The 24,312-nt window shown below is 46.7% G+C and overlaps 2 protein-coding genes across 2 annotated transcripts; both read right to left on the bottom strand.

Annotated features, from left to right (window-relative positions):
* Positions 1-1,573: 1,573 nt before the first annotated feature.
* Positions 1,574-9,859, bottom strand: LOC141464533 (uncharacterized). Its single transcript, XM_074147498.1, is given in 11 exon segments — positions 1,574-1,787; positions 2,339-2,360; positions 2,799-2,915; positions 3,606-3,674; positions 4,546-4,641; positions 4,970-5,251; positions 5,922-6,278; positions 8,727-8,872; positions 8,874-8,906; positions 9,378-9,414; positions 9,775-9,859. Coding segments are annotated over 11 exon segments (1,458 nt in total).
* Positions 9,860-15,063: 5,204 nt separating this feature from the next.
* Positions 15,064-22,802, bottom strand: LOC141465016 (V-set and immunoglobulin domain-containing protein 4-like). Its single transcript, XM_074148192.1, has 7 exons — positions 22,778-22,802; positions 21,453-21,809; positions 20,556-20,837; positions 18,514-18,579; positions 17,677-17,790; positions 16,407-16,428; positions 15,064-15,262 (listed from the first exon to the last, which is right to left on the bottom strand). Exons 1-7 carry the CDS (start codon positions 22,800-22,802, stop codon positions 15,064-15,066), a joined length of 1,065 nt encoding a protein of 354 aa, XP_074004293.1.
* Between the last annotated feature and the right edge of the window lie 1,510 nt (positions 22,803-24,312).

The following is a 24,312-nucleotide window of genomic DNA, read 5'->3' as shown; positions in this document are numbered from 1 at the left end:
TCCAGTGCCACTAATGGAGATGGACCCCATTTCTCGCCCCCCATGTCTGTAAAGCACCCCCCCATTGCTTCTGGCAAACCTTCAGCCCTAAACATGCCCAGCTCAAGCAGTGATGCTTCCAACCAGCTCACTGAAATGAGAGTTTTTCCATCATTTCCAGGCCTCAGCCTGACGTCGTCACTGCTTGGAGCGCTGTGTCTTACTGTGCTCCCACTGCAGGAGTAGGCGGCTGCAGGTTTGTGACTTGGTGTGTGGAGGCAGCACCAGGACCCTCACAACAAGCTCTTGGGGCTGTGGTGAGGTGTAGCCATGCCAGGAGTCTGGTTGGGGCTGATTTTGTGTCTCCTCCTGCCCTCTCCTCTTTAAAAGGCAAACTCAAGTCAAAAGTCCAAGACAAACCGTGGCCATGACTGTACCCCTGCCTGTTCTGCAGAATTAAATCAGAAGACTGAGAAAAAGCATAAATTAGCAGTGAACAGAAAAATGACGGCGCTGGATAGTGAAATACCAAGGAAGTCAGAATTCACATGCAACAAAATCCTTTGAAGCCTTTTGTATTTGCCCTGGGAAAGAAAATACATTGCACCAAGCAAGCATTTTTCAAGGCATTTTACAAACATAAGCACTCACAGCATCCCCGTAGCACAGGTCAGCATTAATATCTCTGTTGTAATCAGGCGGATTGACTCGTGTCCCACAGAGTGAATCAGTGTCAGTCTGTTGTGTCCAGGGAGATCCCTTGCTCAATTGTTATTCCAAATGCCTCAAATTTATCTCAATTTTTTTATGCCTCTGGCCCCCACACTGTAAAAATAAAATCCTTCAACACAAATTCTGCTTTTCCAGGAGAAAAACAGGGAGTGGCAGTTAGGAGTCTCATCACCCAGAATCATAGAATTGTCTAGGTAGGAAGGGACCTTTAAGATCATCTAGTCCAACCATCATTGGGGGACACCTATGGGGACATTCCCTCTTCCTCTCTCAATGAGTTCCAGTCTGAGAGCAAAAATGACGTTCCTGGGCCATCAGTCCCCCTCTGTGGTCCCTTTACCATGCTCTAACAAAAAAGACTCAAGGACAAGCAGGATGTACAACCAGAAGTCACTGAGCTGTAAAAGCCAGAGGACATCCCTTTCCAGCACAAACTCTGGTTCCTTGCATTCTGGGATGTCCTAACAGGGGAACATGCATTTAAGAGTACACCTTGCCGTTGTTACTGGATACCAGCGTTGCACCCAGCTACACCATGATTTTTCAGGCTAAAGACATCTGTGTTTCCACTCCTTCAGATCTTTTCTTCCTCACCTTGGTCCTTCAGGCTGCTTAGAAATTATTCATTCTATAAAAGTAGGTGGATAACCACTTAGCTGAGGGTTTCTGCCCCAGTTGGCAGGCCCTCATTTGTCAAAGCCCAAGAAGGTTAAACAGTTCCCCTGGGATAAAGAAAGCAGCGAAACTGGTATATTGATCAGAGCAGAAGGCAGACAGGAAGGAGAGGTTCCTTTCCTTTAGTAAAGTTTACCACTTACTCTCTGCAGCCCTGCACGGCTGCTCATGTGGAAAAGCTGATACTCTAGTAATTTTTTTCTGTTTCAAATTCCAATTCCATTGCATTCATAAGGTTCTCATACTCAGGATTTTTCCTGATGCATATGCTGTTATGGCCATTGTCTTTCAGGGTGAAAGTGTCATCAGACGTTTCAGTCTTAGAATGTGTCTTCTTCTGTAGACACTTATCAGGGTCTTCCACATCAGTCTCCAACCTCGTGACATCTGCTGTGCTATGGCTGAAACAACAGAGAGACATCATAAGAAGAACGACTAAATCAGAAGTAATTTGATTTACATCTTAGTCAAAGACAAGATCTACCACATAATCTATGGAACAGCAGAATTTATATTAATCTAGTGATAGGAATAGGAATTGCACAAAATAAGACTCGGATAAGCACTAGGACATGTTTCCTAAAGAGAAAGGCATGTATAGAAGGCACTTATCTTGAGGGGAGAGCTGAGGATTCCTGTTCTTTGCTTTGTGAAATAATGGTAGGAATTTACTACAGAGAACAGTTTCCCCATCTGCAAGGCAGAGTGAAGGACCCAGAGTATCTTTATCTCATTCTAACATATTAAAGAACAGACTCTTGCAACATCCTGCACTAAAGTGTTAATTTTGTCATGCTGCTAACGAAATGGACTGTCAAAGGTAGTCAGATCCTCCCCCTGCAAGTCAAAGAAATCTTGGGCTTTTCACTGAGCAAAGAAGCTTTTTGGAAACAGACATGAGTGTGATGTCCTTAAAGTCTTCTTAGTGTCCCAGGTGAAAAATTGTACTCACAAAGCAACTTCATAGAGGGGGTCTGGAAAAAAAAATACAACAAACAAAACAAAGAAGAATCAAAGATGTGCATCATCATATTTTATGATTAATGTGCCACAGAAAAAAAAAAACCCAGCTGCTCCCAGGTATTCCCACTTTCAGGAATAACCCTCCCACCCTGCTCCTCCCTAGAAGGGACCAGATGGGGCTGGGGCTGAGGCTGGGGGATGATGATGATGGAGTGATGGAGGGGGAATGGGAGTGGTGGGGGTGATGGGGATGGGAGTGATGGGGATGGGAGTGATAGGGATGATGATGATGATGGGGATGATGGGGATGGGGGACAGGGGTGTCTGGACACCTCCCGCCCCGTCCCCTCGGACTAGGGCTGCCCTCTATCGCCCCCCCCACGTCGCGTCCCGGTCCTCGCCCCCGTCCCCGTCCCTGTCCCTATCCCCGCACATCCCCCGCCGCTCACCCTCCTTCTTCCGCAGCCGCCGCCACAGCAGCGCGGCCGCCAGCGCTCCCAGCACGGCACCGCCCAGCGCGGCCGCCAACGCATAGAGGTGCGGAGGATACGCGGCCGGCGGGGAACCTGCGGGCGGGGACGGCAAAGCTGTGACAGCGGCGGGCGGGGAGAGCCCAGCCGACCCCCCCTTCCCCGCACCCGCCCACCCTCAGCAGAGCCACGGGGCTTTTTGGGGGGGGGGGGGGGGAAGCGCCCTGAAAATGCGCTTTTCAAGTGCTTTTAATGCGAGTAAAACCCGCAGCTGCAGCCAGACCCCGACCAAACAAAATCACAGAATCACAGAATGGCGTGGGGTTGGAAGGGACCTCTGGAGATCATCTAGTCCAACCCCCTGCCAAAGCAGGTCCACCCAGAGCAGGTCGCACAGGAACGTGTCCAGGCGGGTTTGGAATGTCTCCAGAGATGGAGACTCCACCACCTCCCTGGGCAGCCCGTTCCGGGGCTCTGCCACCCTCAAAGTAAAGAAGTTCCTCCTCATGTTTAGATGGAACTTCCTGTGTCCAAGTTTGTGCCCATTTCCCGGACTGCGAAGGCCGGGGCTGAGGTTGGCATTTTCAGCCCCTTTCAGCCAGAAACGCCAACTGCAGGCAATAAACACACTCCGACTGGCCTGTGGAGGGCAACTTCTGCCTAGAGAAAACCCGATGTTTGATTTCTTCCCCGCAGCAGCCCGGTTTGCTGTTCGGTCTACAGACAGCATTCATCAACCCTCGCCGGTGCAAATCCGGTGTTTTCCAGCACCAAAACGCCGCTCACCTGTGGCGATGGGAAGCCCCTCCGAAACGGCATCCCTCCTGGAGGCCAGCGTGGCTGCTGTGGGCAGATCTGCCAACGCACAAGGGTGAATGCGTTGTGACCCTTCCCGCAGTTGCCCTGCAGCGTTGGCAGGGCTGGGTTTGCTCTGCAAAGCAGCAGCAGGGCTGGCAGCGATGTCCGCTCGCCGGTGAGCCCCTCCGGCTGCCCGGTGCTGGGGGCTCACCAGCACAGCCCTCCTGGGCTGGAGGTAGCTTCTGCCCTGAAGCTGCCTGCCCCGTTTTGAGGAGCACGCCACTTTGATGCTCTCAGGCTAAGAGGTCTGAGGTGGACGGAAACAAAACACCCATGGGATCCACTCTCGCGGTGACAAGCCAGATTTTTATCCCTGTCGTGTCGTCCTCTGTGCATTCCACCAGCAGTCTTGCAGGCAGCGCATGGTATTTGTGTCCCCCCCGGGTCCCTGGCAGCCCTGGCCAACGTGGTACAGCTCCAGGCACCGGCACGTGTGGCTGCCTACAGCACGGCCAGGGAGTGCTTTGGTTGTGTCTTGCTGGGACCCATCCAGGTTTCCCCAGGACTTTCTCTCCTACGATGCATCCCTGGCTGGTCTGGGGTAGTTTGCCGTTGGCAGCTGCACCTCGAGGCTCCCTGATGCCCCAAGCCAGGTTTCTTGCCCCAGGTGACCTCCTGCTGAAGCTGTGCAACCCCCTGGTTTCCCAGGATGTGGTCCCTCTAGCGCTGGCTCTGCTGTTTGTCCCGGGGGCTCCAACCCTGCTGAGCACCTGCACCCGGGGGACAGGGCAGACTGTTTCTACCCCACCTGCAAAGAGGACCTGCAGCCCCGAAGGCATGTCAGGTAGATTTGTCTCATTTGCCTTCTCTGTCGCTGACAGAGAACCAGGGTGAAAGCAGCCCTTCCCCTGCAGCCCAGGTCACTTACCTGTGGGCACTGGTTGGGGTGCATCACCTCGGGGGGCAGGTGGGGGTCTGCTCTGCCTGCTGGTCCCAGTGCTGGGCTGCTGACTGACTGGGGACTCTGTGGGAGACACTGGTCATCAGGCCATTTCTCCCACTCCCTGTTTGCAGTACAAGCCAGGTAAGAGCAAGACAGGCCAAGGGGAGCAGCCAGGCTCTCATCCTGCACAGTCCTGGTCCCAGAGAGACACAGGGGACATTTTCCTGACCCCTGCCGTGATCGGGCATGCTCTGAAGCAGGGAGGATGCTTCTTCCTCTCTGGGTTTCCTCTCTGGGTGGCAATCAAGACACAACTCATATTCAGAGTTATGTGTCTGACCCTGCTATGAAAGAGGAAACTCCCATGTCCTCTGCGGTGGAGATGAGGAGCTCTAGGCTGGGGACTCACCTCTCACCCTCAGCTCGACAGCGTCGCTCTGCTGCACAGCCCCGGCCCCAACCCTGTTTTCCGCCTCACAGTAGTACATCCCGGCGTCAGAGGACCGCAGACTGTCCCACACCAGCTCAGCTTGGTTGCTCAGGAGCTGGGCTTTCTGTCCCGGGGAGCTCCTGAACCAGCGGTAGCTGATGGGGGGGGACCCGCTGGCCACACAGGTCAGGCTGGTCCTGGCTCCAGTGGGGACCGTCAGCCCCAGCTCGCCGGCCTTGATGACGGGCTTGGTCACTGCAACTGGAAGACAAAGAAGGTGAGGCCCAGGTCATGGTGCTCATGGTTGCAGTGGGGAAGGTTCTTCCCCCCGACAGCAGTTCTTGCTCTGGCTTTCAGTGCTTTCCCAGGAGGAAGAGGGACACCTCTCCCACGTCACCGCTCTGCACAGGTTAGGCTGAGTTCACCTGTGCCTAAAGCCAGGTTTACACCATCTATGCCACCATTGCTACTACCAATATGACACAAGTCCTGCCCTGTTGAGTGGGTGTCCCTCTTGCAGAAAGCCAGTTCTTTCTAGCACACACCAAGGGTGCGCGGGAAGGGGAGGAGGCGGATTTGGCTAGTACAACACCCATTTGCTGTCCCACTTGCCACAAGAACCACAGAGATGCTGGCTACCTGCACAAAACCGAAACCACATCTCGATGTTATCTCAAGCACTGCGAGTTCAAGTGGCCCATCAGTAGATCCAGACTGGGATGTATCCTAACTGATCCCCCTTCCCCAGCCCATCCCTACACCTCCATGAGTGGAGAAGGGCTAACGCAGCAAGGGAGCAGGATGCCTCAACACCCAGCCTGGATGTGGGTAGACAGTGTGGTGTGAAAGACTATTCCCACCAGCTGCTTCTTCTACGTGCTGTGTGGATTAGACTGGCTACACAAGAGCAGGGCTTTGTTGCTGGATTTACCTTTGACAACTTTAACCGTAGTGGTCAGCTGCTTTGTTATCAAGCTGTTATTTTTAGACCTCCAGATGACTTGACAGGTGTAGTGTCCACTGTCAGGGATTTCAAGGTTTTCGATTAGGAGAGAGGCATCCCCTGGGCTGTTCTTTGGGACGCTGACCCGGTCTCGGAACCGAGACAACAAGATGTGGTCACCAGAATCGTCCCTCCGAAAGATGGTGGAGGTGCTGTAGTCTTTCTCCAAACTCCAGCTGAGAGTTTGCTGTGTGAAACCTTCTGAGGGTGTGTAGGTACACGGTAAAGTGGTGGATCCCATCCATGTGCCCTTGACCTGGTGGACACCAGACAGATCCAGGAGGGCTGCAGGGAACGACAATTGAAAGGAAGAAATAAGAATGCAGCAGAAGAGAAGAACATCCTTAGGATAGATGGGAATCACTAGGAGGTGGAAGCCAGAGTACGGTCACGTCTTAGATGTACTGTAGACCACAGCCAACTAAACCAGGGCCTGTCTCCACTTCACTGAGCACAAGGAAGTGGACAGTTGCTCTGACCTCATGGCTATTTTTATTGCTTCTCTCTGGGCACTTGCCAGTTCTCAATTCCTTCTCCACACAGAGAGGCACAAATCCTGCCCCCCCTGGCAGAATCACAGCTCCGGTCTTCACAAGACTTTAAGGAGCACCTCTTATTCCTGCTCTCTAGCCCCAGCCTTTATACCCTACTTCTGCTGCTTGGCTTTCTGCTTACACTTGCACATGATGAGCACCAGCGTCCCCCCCGCTGACACGGGATGCTCTGACACCACCACTTGCAGTGTTGACTTCTACATGGGTGGAAGGATGAAAAAAGCCAAGTTTACTGCTTCACTGCAATTAACGTTGAATGCAACATGTTTACATTCATTAACATCACTATCTTTTAATGCAACTTTCCTGGTGCTCACAGGACCCGGCGGTATAGCTGTGTGGGCAGAAACACTTTTCCATGCAACAGCCTGTCCAGGAGGATCTGTGGATCTGTGTCCGTGGGGACAGCCGAGGGGACTGCTGAGGCTGAGCACAGTGGAAGCTTGTTTCTGACAAAGAGCTTTGGTTTTCCTTTCCTGGATGATTTTGAGAGGGCAGGCAGTGCTGCATTCTTCAAATCTCACATCCCAGTCCAACTCAATGCCTTGATGTATCAGTTTTTAAAGGTTTTCCATTTTTCCTCTTCCTATATTCACAGGCTCCCACCAAGAAAAACTAAGAAGGGTGGAAGCTATTTAGAAAACTGCTCAGAAATACCCTGAAGGCATTTATTGCACTCAAGGTCAAGGATGTTTGCTATCCAGTGTATTCATCTGGACACAATTTTGTTTAAACACCTCTCTCATATTGTTTTGCATTGCTGTGTGCCATGAAATAGCTGCCAACATCCACTGACTCCCTGCAGAGCAGCTGCATGTGTGTGTGTATATATACGTATACGACCAATTTCAACATTAGCAGGGATGACTCCAAAGGAGAGCTGATTGGAAAGAATGGAAAAAACTCAGCAAAATAAAAATCCCTGAGACAGCATTTTTAAAAAAAGTATTTCCTCTCAGTGACAGTTTTTGAATTGGGATGTAGTCTTTCAGACTATGTGGAGTTGTCCCACCAGAGGGAAATAGAGCTGGACCAGGCAAAAACCTGAAGGGCTATGTCAGAGATCAGAAGACTGATCGGAGGGATTTCTGTTATCTATAAAGCATGATAACGGGAAAAAAAAGGGAAGTCTTATATCCTGGCCCATTTTCAAAAATGATCGAGTATCTTCCTTCCTAGCCTGCCAGCACCAGATGTCCTGGTGGCATGGAAGTGCCACGAAGGCAGGAGCCTTTAGGGATCTGCTCTGAAGTACTGGACCTGGAATGGGAACAGTGGACCAAACCCAATCTTCTTCTTCTGGGAAGTGCCTCTGGTAAGTAAGCAAATTACCTGAATTTAGCTGGACTTGGCTCACCTCTACTCATCCCCCCTTATCCCGCTCCCCCTTTCCCCTCTTTCCCGGGAAGGCACTGGTTATGTTCAGCTGCATTAACTCACAATAAGAGGTAGATCTTGAGAGGTAGATCCCAGAAATCTGCAAAGCTGTTTTTTTTATGATGAAATGGGGAACATACTTCAACCCGTTTTTCTAAATGTCAGTAGCAATTCTGTGCTTCTGTATACAACTTGTTAAAGCACCTTTCTCCTGTTTCCCAAAACCTTCCTCTGCTGGTGGCAGTGTCATATGTGCCCTGGGAGTAGCACATATACCTCATGGGCATATGAATCGAAGCAGATTCCAGCATCACCTCTCCTAATGGACCTAGAGACTCAGCAGATCAGGAGAGACCAAGGGGAGCCATGTATGTTCTTGCACCTCGTCTCACAATTACAGCTTTTCTTCTCCCCAGGACCATGCTAGAAGAATAACAGCGATGCCTTAATAATTTCTAGAAAAATGCATATTCCAGCTTCACAGTGACTGTTTCAGAAGCTAACACCCCAGAGCATGTCCTTTCCAAGGGTCCTGAACAATCCTGTTTTGTCCTTGCTTTGGGGAATGGGAGCTGATCTTTTTGCCCAACACTGCCCTGTTTGCTCCACTCTTAAAAGCACCTTGTTGTATCTGATACCAAAGGAGACTCTTGTAAATTCTTAGGCTCTATTTTTCATAGAAGAAACTAAAGAATTTCCACACTTGACAATTTTTAAGTATTAAGACACTATAATTCAAAAGATTTTCCCTACCCCCTTAGTACTCTGATTTTTGTTCTCATACATTGAAGCATTTACTCACCGTCGCAGCTGATGAAAGCCATCACAAACACCACTATCCGCACAGCTTCTCCCATTCTCCCAGAAATGCAGGTCAGTCCTCCTTTTCCTGCACTTCGTGAGAGACCCCCACACTCCTGGGACCAGATTGCAAGTGACGAATACTTCCTTCTTCTGTCCTTTGTCATCTAGGATCCTCTTTCTGAAATATCACGAGTCCATTTCACTGCTGACTTAGGTGAAGGGTAAAGGATGGACAAAGACGACAAGGATCTTTCCAGTTCCATTTCATATTCTCTTCTCCCCATCCACTTCTTTTACCATTCTCTTGACTTCTCTGACTAGTGCTCTTTATTATTATTCTTCATAATTGTGTGTTTCTATTTTCCTGGTTTTTCTTTTTCTCCTTTCTTTTCTTCCACCTTTGCATTCTCTTCACAGTGAAAGAGCTTTATGATGACTACAGAGTCAAGCACTCAGTAGCAAGGGAAAGCAAACTTGAGGTGCTTGTGAAGCATGAATTCAATTCCTTCTGACTCGTGTGTGATGACATTGCTCAGCAGAGTGCCCAGCATCTCTCTCCATCAAAACTGGGCATCCAGAAATGAAAAAGCACAGGTCCGAGTGCACCATCTCACCTACCACCACGCAGGAGCGTGAGGCAACGACCAACCTGTTGACGCTCAATTCAATGTCCTTAGTGTCTTCTCCTGCTGATGGTACTCAACTCTTCCACCACATGCGTGTACCAACTTCTGCAGCAACAGACCCTCCGAGGGCAACCCCTTCTGAACAGGTCGGTGTGTGACCTGAGTGAGGAAGACAACCAGCCATAGCTTCTTTGCCAGTCTGAGCCTTTTAGACCAGAAAACTTCAGATGCCACTTTTACTGCTTTTTTTTTTTTTTTTTTTTTTATGTTTTAACAGAAAATGTACAGAGAAGAAGTACTAAAAAAACAACATCCTGCTCTTTACTACAGTAGGAATCTCCCTTCAAGAGCTCAATTTTCTACCACCTGCCCAGAAACTGTGTCCTATTGCAGTGCAGCTACAGACACAGTTATACCTACCAGGGCCATGGAGAAGGTGCGTGGGGAAACGACAGGTTAACGGGCCAGAGTCATCCACGTTTAGTGTCACATAAGCTTTTACCATCTACTGATGGTCAGATGGTCACTGCCGGCTGCTCTCACCTTCACAGCATCACAGACTATCTTGGGACACATTTCTGCTGCAATAGTCCAGTTCATGGGCAAAGGTCATCACCTTTGACGTTCTGCAGACACACACAATGTTTTCTAAGAAGGTGACTTATGACTGGTGGCAGAGGGACTTTTTAATCCAGGAGACATTCTGGGTATGGTCTGTAGGGGTACCTTTAAAAGTACATCCCAAAGTTATTAATAGCTGTTACGCACAGGATTAACATGCGCCTGCTAATTATGACCAAAAGGAGGAGGAATTACAGAAGATAAGAAACATGTATAAAAGCAAATCTACTGACCTAACGAACTCTGTTATAGGCTTTTAATCACTCACTAAAGCAACTTTTTGGCATTTATTCAATAGCCATGCCTTAGCATATAGTTTTAACAACCGCACCAGGAGAACAGTATCTTTGAGCAAGAGGAAGACTTGTCTGAAATACCGGGAGCCATTTTCTGTTGGAGCTGGGAGGGAAAAGTAATTGGTGTAGTTTTGCCACAGCTACTCCCCATCGCGACAGACACCTGTTTGCTTTAGCTGAAGTGTTTACCTTGCAGCTGAGCTCAGGCCATTCTCTGGAAGTGCTGGCATTTGTCAACGGTCCCTCTCTGCACAGGGCAATGAAAACTGGAGACTATCTTCATTTTCCCAAAGTCAGTAAACTGATGAGAACTGTGTAGGTCTCATTTCAGTCTTGGGATGGAGGCACATCCACACTTGGATGACTTGCTGAATGTGATTTCAGCTGAACTCTGTTTATTGCTGCAGTAAAACTTGCCTGGGGCAAGTGTGAGCAGCCTGGAGCAAAAAGCTGAATGTGGTGTGGCAAGACCTGGTGGAACAAATTCATATGAGGTTCCAGGCTAAGAGCTACCACTGGCTGTCATCCTGCTGAAGAAGTCAATGAAGCACCACCCATTCCTGCAGAGCATGCCCTTGCTCGAGAGGTGGAAACTTGATTTTTGCTGCCTTTTCTTCTTGACTTCTTTGCTGAAGGTACCAGTGTGGTACTAGTTCATGGTACTAGTTCATGCTGCCTGCACCCCACCTGCCCACTCTGCCACCAAGAAGCCATTTGCTATGTTTAAGTCCTGTCTAAAAGCAAGCAAACAAACAAAAAAGCACTTGTTAAGGTACAAGCAATGTCACTGAAAGAATGAATATGAGTCCATTTTCAGAGAGAGAATTTAAAACCAACCTTTTGCATATCCTGGCCCATGACTTGGGGCTTGGGCGATGGAAGCGATGGGTGATGGGACTGGGTGATGGAAGCTTGTCCCAACAAACCATCTCCTATGCAAAAGACTTAAGAAGAAGCTGGATTTTGGGGAACATGCCCTGGAACAAGCTGAAAACCCAAGCTAAAATTGCTGATATGACTATTTTCTGAACCGGACATGCAAGACTTCCTGAAGCTGTAATTGTACAGAATAAAAAAATGACTGTTTAGCTAGAACAAATATGAAGAACTATAGTTCCTCAAACATGATGTGCATAACATCTTTCTCTCCCTGAGACAGAGATGTAGCTGCTAGTTTCCTCCTCCCTGAGTCATAGAGTCAGTCCATTTCTTTCTTACCAGAGGGACTCCTCATAGTTTTGCTTCTGAACACATGAAGAAAAGGCCTTAATGTCTCAGACTTTATGGCTAGTTACCTGATTTATTATAACGAAGTATATTTATTTCAGTGTCTCTGCTTTGGATTGAATCCATTGCTTTTGTGGCCTGCCGTTCCTTGGAAAGCCCTTTGTCTCCATACTTCTGTTGCTGCTTGCCTTAGTGTGCTCTTCTTCTTGGCTGGTCACACGTCCCACCACATCTCATCACTTCAGATGAACAGCAGTGCAAGTCACTTTGGAGTCAGCCAAGCCCCCGTTTGGGTAGCCGTGGCAGTCACCTTGAGGTACTCTGAGCGTATCGAGCATTACCACACTCACACCTGAGAAAACACACCTCGTAAACCCAGTGCGGTTACTGGCACACTGGATGTCTCTCTCCAACTGGTGACACTTCGACTTCTCCAGAACTTCTAGGGGCGTTTCATCATCTAGTGCAAAATCCACCACTTCTCTTTGAAAACAAGGATGAAAGGAGACAGAAAATCAAGGTAACTAGCAGGGGTAACATTGCTTAAAGTAACTGCCTCAACCTAGCGCAGCACAGAGGGTCTTTCCCATCTAGGTCAAGACCAGCAGTGGTGGAAATACAGGCAGGGAGGGAAGATCTCGTGGTGCCGGCTGTGTTGCCCTTCTTTTGTTCAGACAGAGCTCAGCTCTCTTCTAAAGAGCCAAGTCTGCTGGTCTGGATGGCTCTACCCATCACACCACAGAAAGGACAAACTCTTTTCTCCTCATTCTCCAAGCAGCACATGTTGTATCTACACTCAGATGTTCACCCTGTCGCTTGACTTCAGAGTACCTCTGCTTCCCAGTTGCTCCACACTGCACTGAAGCCCCATATTCCCATTGCAGTAAGTTTGTTTCTGGGATGGAACTCAGACAGGTGGGCTGCTCTCCAGTAACATTCCCTTCTCATTCTCACCCTACAAAACACATTCAAACACACACTTTTTAAAAATCCTCTTTTTAAAGAATGAGAATATTATTGCAGGGCTCCAAAAACTGCAACATCATCTAAAATTGAAAGATTAAGAAAACATGACTGTTTCCCAGAAAATTTCAACACTGTCAATTTGTCATCACATTAACACACTATCCAGTCATGGGTTTGCTGTTGTCCTCTGGAAAACCCTTTCAGTGATAACTGTGTGCCTTGCAATACTATTGCAACAGTTTTCCTCCCCTACTCACCTTCCTGCTTAGGAAGAAAGACCGCCAGACTTCACTGGCTTTTTATACTCTTCCTTTTATTTCACATCCTAAACACCTTGTTTCATTATCTCTGAACCTCAGATTGGACTAGCAACAGCTCTTGAACCTTCTGTTCCCTAAACTGTGGCTGACTACAGTCTACAAACATCACCTGACACCACATCCCAAACTCCAGCAGATTCACAACAATTCCTCTGCTTTCCAGTAGAGGGACCGAACATGCTCCTGGGAACGTAATTCCTGGGCACACAAAGACATTCACGCACATTCATCTTTATAGACAAAATAAAGAGAAATATAACAAAATCTAACAACTTTGCAGCCTGAAGTTTAATGATTTTCATTTGCTTCCCCACATTTGCAAGAAGCTACACATACCCGTTGACAATTTTTTCCCAAGACATCATCATCAACAAAAGCTGCTGTTTGTTCCCTTTCCATTTTGAAATCAAGGTAACCCAGCCCTTGACTTTTAAGCACATTCTTAACAAAGATAAATAAAACTTGTGGTACAGGAAATTCGGGGAGAAAGTATAAGGTCACCTATAGAGTGTGCCTGGCGGTTTGTGAATTTTGATGAATTTTTATATCATTCATTTCTCATTGGACCTCTGTGTACTTTGGGTTTTCGTAACACTGGGTGAGCAGCATTGCAGTCCACACTTATTTCTGTATTGCATAAAAGAAATACTTTTCCTCTCCCTTAAAAAGTGCTGCCAGATGATTTTAGCAAATGTCTGCTTCTTTTTCTCTTCAAAGAAACTGTAAACAAATAGTCCCTATTCCTCTTCACACTGGTCATGAGGAGCACACTTTGGTCATTTTGCCTCATTCTCTTTTTTTCCAAGCTGAGAAAGTAAAATACACTTGCACAGAACTGGTTTCAGGCCACTAATCATCCTTTATTATCATTCTCTGTAACTTTTGTATCTCTGTTAAACCCTTTCAAGGTGAGAGACCTACACACATGCATGAGGTGGAAGCATTCCATGGGTTCTTACAGCATCACAATTGTGTTTTCTATTGCATTGTAATGCCTTTCCTTGTAGCACCTAATACTCTTTTTGAACGCTGGTGAATTTTGAGCTGATCCTGGCAGAGAGCTGCAGATGCAGATCTTTCCTGAGTGTGAAGAGCAAATCCGGGGGCCCCCACTAATCCTGCGTCTGCGTCACTGCTATCCCCCTCAGCCCTCAGACCACTCATTTTGCTTTACATCTGTCCGTATGGCTTTTAATTGGGCATGGTATTGCCCTATCGTTCATTATAAAAAGGTTCCTCCATAACTCTGCAGTATCCATGTTGTAGATTTATTCAAGACAGTAGAAATTATGAATAACAAAGCTTCTTAGCTCCCTACTTACCCTTCGGGACTTCTAAGGCTGGAGGAAAGTACTTTATGAGTATCTACTGAGGAGCTGTAATTGTGAGGGCTTGCTGGCATTTTAATGTTGAGGTGGATGTGCAAAAATATTCATAAACAAAATTTAGATATGTGTAAACAACCCTATCCACAAGCTTATGGAAAAGTACCTTATTTCTTTAAAATAGTGAACACATTAAACAAGAGAACAGAGAAGGTGAACTCAGAAAGAATGTGCCCTGTTGCATATAGTATCACAATCACCCCAAGCTGTCCAGCATCAAAACTATAGAAAGTGTGTCCACATCTTACCGGGAGCATTATTCTTTCAATAGTGAGTGCAGCACAATGGGAGAATGGGACATTACTTCTCTTTGTACTGCTGCTCCCAGTGTGGTAAGGTTCTTGGTTTTATCCTGGCTTTAATCGGTCTTTCAGTGTTTCTTTAAGGGTCACCTCACATTTAAAAGGATATTCTACCACCTTTGCAGCACTTCAGGTGGATGGGAGGAGAAATACCGCTTCCTGGGCCAGCCTCATTCTGCACTTCTTACCCAAAGATGATGAGGATGTTGAGCAGCCCTTGGTGCTGGTTCTACTCCCACCACACGGAGGCTGTGAAGGCAGATCCTTTTGGTCATATAAAGCAGCACATTTAGTACGGCGGTGCTCTTGGCCTGGGATCTGCATACCCTAGCTTTCAAAGGGCTTTCTTCTACAGAGGTGGTGAAAGGGAACCAAGAAAAGCTAAATCAGAAGATCAGTTGCAGACTGCTGTATAGAAGTTCCTGAAGAGGCTTGCATTTTCACTGCAGAGATTGTTAAGGCTCCATAAATTGCAGAGGAACAAAAACTGCTTGTCCAACCTACTTTTCAGAGGCAAAGGTGAATAGGAAGATAAATTTTGCCTGGATGAAAGTACTCTTCAGGGCTGCTACCTGTAGAGCATTGTTGGGTCTCATACAGTGTCCCCTACTTCATATTCAGATTCCTGGGTGTGTCCAACAGACTCATATTCATTCTTTTTTGTATTTATTTCTTCAGATTCTTTGTTTTTCATTAACTCCATCACATAGTTGTTTTCAGTGGAGGAGATGGGTTCCTCATAATGACCCGTACTTTCACGTCTTGAAGAAGCTGCTGCTCTTGAGTTATGGCTGAAACCAAAATACAATACGAAAGAAGAGTTGCAACCAGAGGAGACAAAGCATCTCCCAACCATCAAGATTTTGAGCAAGATTGTGGTCCAATTCAAACCCATGTAAACTTGGGCCATTGGATTATGACAGTATTCTGAAGGAGAGAATCTTATCCTTTGCTTCCAGGTGGCAGGAGAACCTTGGAAATTATAGCAGTGTTGCCTCCAATTCAGGGAGAGTTACAGAGGCAGAAAAAGGTATGTAAGCAACACAAGAATTCCCATAATTTCTTGGAATGACACAACAAGACAACTGCTTTTTGCAAGATAAATATATATATATTAAAAAAAAAAAGTGGTGGAGGAATGGTCAATGCAGACCACATCCACCATGTGGCTTATGATATCTAATATCTTTAAAAATGAAGGTAAATTCTCTGAGGAGAAATGCCATCACACCATTTATTCAGTTGCTCAGGGTTCAACCACTACTCAAGCGCACGGCTTTATAAACTGCTTGGGAAGCCCAGCATCTGGGCAAACACTGTTGGCATGTTCTACCACGGCACTTTAAGTCATCAGCACTCTAATGAATATCTAGATAGGTCATTCTCCTTGTATGTTTTGACTGGATTATTAGACTTTTCAGTATGGCTTGCATAGGTTACATGTAGATCAGGATGCTGAAACCTGAGTTTAGAAATAGTTGTAACTTCCTGCCACAGTTACAGTTAAGAGAGGCAAGTTCAGCTAAGGATATTTCAGGGATAAGTCAGTCTAACCTGCGCGTTGGGAGCCTTAGCTCTCTAGAAGGGGAATTCCTGTTCTTTGTATTTGAAAAAACCACTGGGAATTTATCCTTGGCAATGGTCTTCAATAGGCTTCATGGGGCTGAGGAGTTAATGAACAGCTCTTGCTCATTTTTATGAGTCTAGTATTGCAAAGGGAAAGATCTTTCTTCCTACATTATGTGTTGATGTGGAAAGCCCACAGATCATCAGTACAGAGTACTACTGAGCTGACTTTGAACCTCTTCGACCACACTGCTTAAGAGGCTTTTCATCTTGACAGCTAAGTAGCACCATTTCCCCCCCCCCTCCCCGCCCTGCTTTGATACAGTCCCCAAAGACTCATCAATATGTTAGGTAGAGGGTTATACTCACAGTTTTACTTCATAGACTTGAGCTGGAAAGGAATAATCAGAAATTTGTGTCAATAATTTACATCTGTATTCTCAAAAAATAATTTCTACTATGTCTCTTTTTGATATAAGAAAGCGGCTTCTGAAGACAGAACAAAAATAGGAACCTTAGAGATCATGTTAGGTGGGTGATGACTCCTATTCCCAGGATTCAGTCCAAGAAAATGAAAACAACCCATATCCCAGCTGTAGCACAACTGGGTCAAAATAACTGCCCAAGGTCAAAGGTAAAGTTGAGTTTAGAAACTAGTTCCCAGTTCCCACAATTTTCCTTTTCATTAGAAGTTCAGTAAAGAACAATTTAGAAAGAGGTTATTCTGGATTCCTTTAAAAAAAAAAAAAGAAAAAAGGCAAAAAGAGTATTTGATAGTAATTATTAATTGGTAGGACGGAGTTATAGAAAGGTAATTAAAGAAACAAAGGGACAAGGAGAAAACTATGGCCATCAGTATTAAAACATCCCAAACCAAAACCCCAGCGTGTTGTCTATACACTGCTGAGCGCTATTAGTGAGAAAGGGGACTCTAAGAAAGCACTTGGCCAGGAGCTTTCCAGTATTAGTGCAGAAAAGACAGAAGCATTCAGTAAACATATCCTATGTCTGAAGGCTAGAAGTGAAATTAATTGATATTGAATAGGGAGAATTAACGATGACCTCTTTTCCTCCAGGTTCTTACTAAGGGAAATATTAAACAGCAGCCGGTGCAGACAGGCATTTTAAAGTAGCAGGACAAGATTAACTTGCTACCAGATACCTTGAAAGATCTGATCACCTTAGTCAAGCAGGTGAGTTTGAGAGGACCAGAGGGAAATGTCCATCCCTCAGTAATGGTGGCAGAGCAGAGGACAGCACGATGGAGAAGCCAAGCACTATGGGATGGCCAGGGGGATGCAGAGACTGAGGTCCCCCTGGAACCAGCATGGGTAGGAGTGTTGCAGGGGCTGATCACAACGTGTCAGCCCTTCCCTCAGCAGAGGGGCATCTGGTAGGACCCTCCCCAGCTGCCGTGACTGGTTTTTACTGAGGAGAAAGGAGTTTCTCTACCTCTTTTAACTCTCCACCACCTATTTTGACCCATGCATGTTTTGATTGCGTGCCTGTATGATGCAGGTGCCAGAGCTGCTACAGGTAGCTGCACACGGAGCACCAGCTCCAGCCCCAAAAGCCCTCAAAGGTAAAACCAAGGTGGGCATGCACAGCACATTCAGGATTTCCAGAACGTTTCACTCACCTTCTTTGGGCTTTCTAATGCAAATGATAAGAAAGATGACAAGGAAAACCACAGCACCACAAACCACAGCAATCAGGATGACCAGGTACAGAGACAGGCCAGTCCTCTGAGAATCTAGAGCAACACAACAGAAGACTTTCAAACAGAGAAGCCCTCCCAGGTCACAGCAGCAGCAGTTACATGGTGCTGACCACTTCCCTGAGGGCAACAGCAGCCAGCTCTGCCATGGCCACGCAGGGTTGTCCCTGCTCGTCTCCATCCTAACAGCACCTTGCTCTGAGTAGGTGTGTTTGTGGGAGCTGGCCAGACCTACATCACACACGTCTCACCAAGAGACTGCAGCCATGAAGACAACCAGCAGAATCTCCTAATGTTGAGGCAAACCGAGGTTGTGTGCTGGGCAGAATAGTTGCACTACACCTCAGGGTGTAAGAAGTCCCAGCTTTTAATGCAATGATACTCTCCGATTGTATCTGGAAGATGTTTAAACCTACCACGGCACTACAAAGCTAGAGGAGGTGTGGAAGATCTGCTTGAATTGCACACTGAGGCTTTTCTGCTCTTCCAGCTTTGACACTCCAAGAAGAGATCGAAAAGGATCAGGAACACAGTAACAAGTCTGTATGCTCCAACTATGAAAGCTTCCCCCCACCCCATAAAAACATCTAGAGTCTTTTAAAGAGTGACCGTGGATCATCTAGGTCCCTTGAGAACAGCCGTTGATGCAATTTGCAGCCAAAAGGCAGAACACTAATTTTGAGGCTGAAGGTACTGACTACTTAGTGGCCAGTTTGGGTCCCTAATCTCGTTCTTAGTTTTGTTTTGCTCTCCACTTACCCTGAGTTGTATAATTCTTTTCTGGGTATCCCACAGCACTCTCAGGGGTCACTGCTACGGACAGATCTGCAAAACAAACAGAAGTGAAAGGCTCCCAGTACATTTCCAATCCTCATTTTAGGGATTATAGCTGTAGGATCAAAAGAGAGTATCTCCATCACCTTTACAAAGCTGTGAAAATAGAAAAACTCTAGAAATAAGTACTATATATACACTATAATATATATAGAGTATATATAGTACTATATGTACACACTAGATACTATATATAGTTTATATACACTATATATAGTATCTACGTATACACAAACTATGCATATATGCACTAGATATATATGTATATCTATATACACACACACCTGTAATAGTGGTAAAGTCCCATGGAGCCCAAGAGATTTCTGAGGTACCTTTGAACACCAGCTCCGTTTGGGTTTTTTCTGTAAAACAGTCAACAACCGTCAACACCTTCCCTCAGCTTCTGGTCACTGATGTCGATTCCCACAACCTACAATGTGACTGGTGGGGCACTATAAATTCAACTGAAACATAACCCCAAAAATGCAAAGTTTCCACAAGCTGACCTACTCCAGCCCAAATCTGAATTCCCACATCCCACAGAAACAAACTGGGAATCATAAGCCCTCCCTCAAAACAACCATCCTTGGGAAGGTAGACCGTTTCCAGTCAGGTCTGAAGCAGCTTCTGCATCACTTGTGTCTGCCACTAGAGACACTAGCTCTACCTCCCACTTCAGCAGCTTTCATTCAGGAGCAGAAAACAAGCAAAAAAGCCCTTTTTTAAAAAAAAGAACAGAAATACAAACATCCTATATGGTCTACAAATTAGGAAATGGTATTTCTGGCAGCCCTAAGACACATACAGAGTCTCCCTAAGAACAAGCCAAAAGCCCATTGTGGACTGGAGGCTGAGGAAAGGAGGATGTTCTACGTTCAGAAACATCTGGGTGTGTGGACTAAAGCATAATGTTGTCAAGGCTGTATTCCCCAGCCACAAAATCCACTGCTAAACGTGGTGTCAAACCCTCCTCTGACTCCTTGTCCTTTCTGTCAGCCGTAACTTCTCTTACCCTTCTCTTACCTGTGGTTGGGTGGTGTCTCCCTGAGGTTCCACCATCCCTCTGAGAGGCCACTGTTGTGGCGGACAGATCTGCAAGGTGAACGAGAGAGAGGCTCACACAGGAGTTTGACCATGTTTGTGATGCTGCTGCAATACAGGAGAACTTCTCCCCTGGTGGGGTAAGACCATGAGGAATCAGCCACCATCCAGAGGACAGGTAGGGACTGCGTGTTAGCAGCATTAACAAGCATGGCCATCATTAATTCCTGTTCCCTTGCTGTAAGCTTTTTTATGCAACTGCTATGAAAAACAAGACAATGTTTCAGCCATAGTCTTTGTTCCACTGGGAGCTCAGCAGGCTCTGCCTCTTCCAAAGGTCACTGTGTGGTATCTGTGCTTGGCTCCACCTTCACAGTCTTCATGGCTCCGATGACTGAGTTACCAGCCAAGGAAAGCAGCAAGTCTTCCATGAGGCATCCATCATGCACTGTCTTGCAGAGCCTGGATACATCAGAGCACAGAAGTGCAGTGTGTTCTCCTGGAACTTGTGGCCAGGAGTAAGGAACAAAGGCCAGTTTGACTTTTTCACCTACTAAATTACCATTCTCATTTTCCTCATACTGAAAATGAAGTCCTGATTCCTCGTCTAAGCTTGCTAAACCACACTAGACAGCACTACACAGCCAGCAAGAACCTAAAAAAAGCCAAAGAGGAATAAATATGTGTTTTAAATATAAAAGCTCTTTTGCAGCAGAAAAGAGCAGTTCCTCTAAAGAGGAGGGAAATTGAATACAGGAAATAAAAAAAGGACAGAAAGTCAAAGCCAGCGATAAGTGCTTCAGAGTGCAGAAGGCCAAGGCTTTTTGTGTTTTTGCCTTTCAAGGAAGGGAAGTAGGAACCTTGTTCCGTTTCAGTAGGGAAAGACTCCAGGTGTTTTCCATCCAGCTGTGGCTCTGGGGACTCACCTCTCACCCTCAGCTCGACAGCGTCGCTCTGCTGCACAGCCCTGGCCCCAACCCTGTTTTCCGCCTCACAGTAGTACATCCCGGCGTCAGAGGACCGCAGACTGTCCCACACCAGCTCAGCTTGGTTGCTCAGGAGCTGGGCTTTCTGTCCCGGGGAGCTCCTGAACCAGCGGTAGCTGATGGGGGGGGACCCGCTGGCCACACAGGTCAGGCTGGTCCTGGCTCCAGCGGGGACCGTCAGCCCCAGCTCGCCGGCCTTGATGACGGGCTTGGTCACTGCAACTGGAAGACAAAGAAGGTGAGGCCCAGGTCATGGTGCTCATGGTTGCATGGGGAAGGTTCTTCCCCCCGACAGCAGTTCTTGCTCTGGCTTTCAGTGCTTTCCCAGGAGGGAGAGGGGCACGTCTCTCACATCTCTGCTCTGCACAGGTTTTGTGCCTGTACCAGCTATGCCACCCGTTGCACCTCCTACATGAAGGCCTGCTCTGCTGGGTTGATGCCATCTCCGTTCCTCCATAAATGACCACTGCCCAGGCAAAGGGTGATCGGGCATGTGCTGATGGAGTTTGGTCAAAGAAAAGCAATGCAACATCCCAGAGACTTCCCCTCTGGTACGTGTCCCTTGGAAACATTCAGCCACCAGATACAGGTTGAGCCAGGGAGAAATTGATAAACGAGAAGCCACAAATCCTCCACCAGCCCCCAAACTGCAGGACACAGTATGGTGGGCAGAATCCTGCTCTATGGCCCATTCACTGCTTCTCGATGGAGTCTGACACTACTCAGCAAAATGGTGCTGCATTGGAAGCAGGTGGTCACTGCCTGCCTGGTCTATTCAATTCCCAAAAGCCTTCTCAAGCCAAGCCTTCCACTCCTGCATTTCCTTGTTGGGTTTACCTTTAACAACCTCTACTTTAGTGGTGATGTCCTTTACTATCAGGCTGTTGTTACTGGCTCTCCAGGTGACCTGGCAAGTGTAGGTTCCCCTGTCAGAGAATTCCAGGCTCAGGATGTGGAGAGACACGTTCCCTGGGGCATCCTTCAGGACGCTGACCCTGCCTCTGTACTCAGACAGGAGAATGTGGTCACCAGAGCTATCCCTCCGAAAGATGGTGCCAGAGATCTGGTCATGTACCACGGTCCATGTGAGTGAGTGCTGCACAAAGTCCTCCTTGGGCACATAGGCACATGGCAAGATGGTAGATCCCTTCCATATGCCTTTGACCTCATTGGGACCAGTCAGGTCCAGAAAAGCTGCAGGAAGAATGGAGAAAGAAAATGAAAAATAAAGCAATCACAGTGAAGGCAGCTCCTGGGTGATGAAGCGGTGGTGAGAGCATCAGCAAGTGGAATCCACCAAGTCAAAAGCCTGGGCAGTCAGTGTAGATGATGAGGGATGGGCTAACAAAAAAGCCACATGGCTTGAGGAATCAGATAGGAGAGAGCTGATTGCCAGGGGCACTGCCACGTGAGCAGTTTGGTTCTCATGCTCCGCCTGGTGCTTACCTGCAAGCAAGCGAACAGCAGGCAGAGCACAGTGTCAGAATTAGCAGATGGCTTAGACCTGAGGGAAGCAGGTCTCAAGACCAAGTTGCGGAGTTCCCCCGTCACAGCTGGCATCTGCCCCCACCACTCGACATCACTCTCGGGGCTTCCTGGAGATCATTGCATGTTAACAGCAAACCAGAGGTTTTATGGTTTTCACTCCTCTGCTGCCCAGTTTTTCTTCGGAAAGACACTGCTTTTTCAGGCTACACTGAACTTAACCAATTTAAGCAATGGATCGAAGTAGTCTAAAACTCTTTAAATTTTCCTATAAGAATGAGGTCTGTTGACTTTGTCGCTCTTAAGGCTGAACCTGTGCTTCCATAGGTGCATCTTTACCCTTTTCTCCTGGTTTCCAAACCTCCCCTTTCCTGGGAACACAAGAACTAACCAGACCCTTCGTGCTGGGCTGTGCTCTGTGAAATAACCATCACAACATATATGGCATCTTTGTGCTCCGGGTACGTGGGCAGCGTTTCCATAGCCCTCACGCACCGTTGCACTCCCCAACCACTGGATTTGAAACAACTGAACACCGAGCCAGCAGCATGCAAAGACGTTGGCCTTTTTGCCATTTTCCTATTCCTGAAAGAGAATCACCCCTGTACAAACACACACAGACACACCAGTGCCAGGGAAGGACCTGCCCCGAGCAGGAGACCTTTCCGTACACTCACCGTTGCAGAAGAGAAGAGGACTCATAAGCACAGCTGCCCTCACCAGCATTCCCATCCTTGGCTGAGCTGCAGCTTCTCCCTCTCCAGTAGAACAGTCCTGCTCTCTCCAAGTCAGAGGGTAAACACTTCTCTTGCTTCGCTCACTTTGTCATCGAGAACGCAGGACAGCTGCTGATGGTTTTTCCTTCCTCTTTTTCAGAACAAAAGTGTCTCAGTGATGTCTGTCAGAGGTGTGGGCGGAAGAGAAGTCCTCAAGGAGGGTGAAAATAGGAAAGTTTAAGAATTACTTCTACTCTATTTCAGATTTCCTACTGAGTATGCTTTCTTCCCCTTCTGTTTTTTAATTCAACTTTAAAAAAAAAAAATTTCTTTGTTTCCTTTTATTCCTAAACACTTATTTCTTCCTCTTTTCCCCCTTGCATTACTTTCTGAATAATAACTTTTAACATGCATGTTACATACAAGGCGATCTGATAGAATACTCTCAGGAGCTGAACAGCCAAGGTCCTCACTATTCATTTTCTTACCAGCTTTCCAACGGAGCTCACCACTGTGTTTTAAATTAACATTCATGAAACACCCTAAATCTTTACATTACCAGCGTGAGACAAATAATCAATCATAGGCCCCTTCCAACCGACATATTCTATTCCATTTCATTATGTCCCATTCAAGAGGTGGAGAGCTTAGGTATACAAATCTGAAAACAAATGATTTCCAAGAGCTACAGGCACCTGGTTTAACCATTCCTCTCCAGATCACAGACTGAGCCTTCTTTCTCATACAGCAATTTAGCTGCTTGGTTGAATTGATTAATTGCATTCAATTAAAAGCATAGATTAGAACCACGTGCACCTGCATTTCCCTGTAGACTACTTTGGAAACAGGTAAATGATTATATGCCTAGAGAGAAAAAAAAAAAAGGAACTTATCAAAGTAGAAAATCTTTGAGACTATGAAATCATTCAGTGAAATTCAGAGATTTGTTATTATTAAAGGCAATATTAGTTATAGTTAATCTGTATTATTAAGTAATTGAGCACTAGATTAATCTAGAAGCACCAGTTCTCTACTGAAACATTATTTTCAAGAGATTTTCCTTGTCTTTTTCTCTCTTCTGTAACTCTTAATTTTTTCTGTCGCCCTAATGACAGAAGTCTCTTCTGCTTCATTGTATACAACTAAATTGATATGAGCACTTTGCTATTGTTACACCCAAATTCAACATCCAGTCCTCAAATGCAAGTAACCAGAATAATTGAATGCAGTCAATAAAATCCCAGACCATATTCTAAAGTACAACCCTCCTTTAACAGACGATGTTTGCACAGCGCTGGACACCGGAGCAATCAATGCTGCATACCTGATTCTGAAGTGGTGGCAATGTGGAGAAACAAATATTTCATATAGTCTTACATATGGCTTAAAGACAGCTCCACCTACATTGTCATTTGTAGGTGGCTTCCTTACGTTGTTATGTAATTTAACATTAAAAACAGGAGGTTTGTGTATACAACCCTGGGACCTCCGATATT

The sequence above is a fragment of the Numenius arquata genome, chromosome 5, assembly GCF_964106895.1.
Source record: "Numenius arquata chromosome 5, bNumArq3.hap1.1, whole genome shotgun sequence".
NCBI lineage: Eukaryota > Metazoa > Chordata > Aves > Charadriiformes > Scolopacidae > Numenius > Numenius arquata.
Note: the sequence above shows the minus strand (reverse complement) of the source record. Positions and strands in the feature narration are given on the sequence as shown.

Coding starts and splice junctions, on each gene's coding strand:
- LOC141465016 (XM_074148192.1), bottom strand. CDS start 22,802: ATGAGTCCTCTTCTCTTCTGCAACG. Junction 20,838..21,452: donor TAAAGTAGAGGTTGTTAAAG/GTAAACCCAACA, acceptor TTTGTCTTCCAG/TTGCAGTGACCAAGCCCGTC. Junction 17,791..18,513: donor AAAGAATTATACAACTCAGG/GTAAGTGGAGAG, acceptor GTGTTGCTCTAG/ATTCTCAGAGGACTGGCCTG.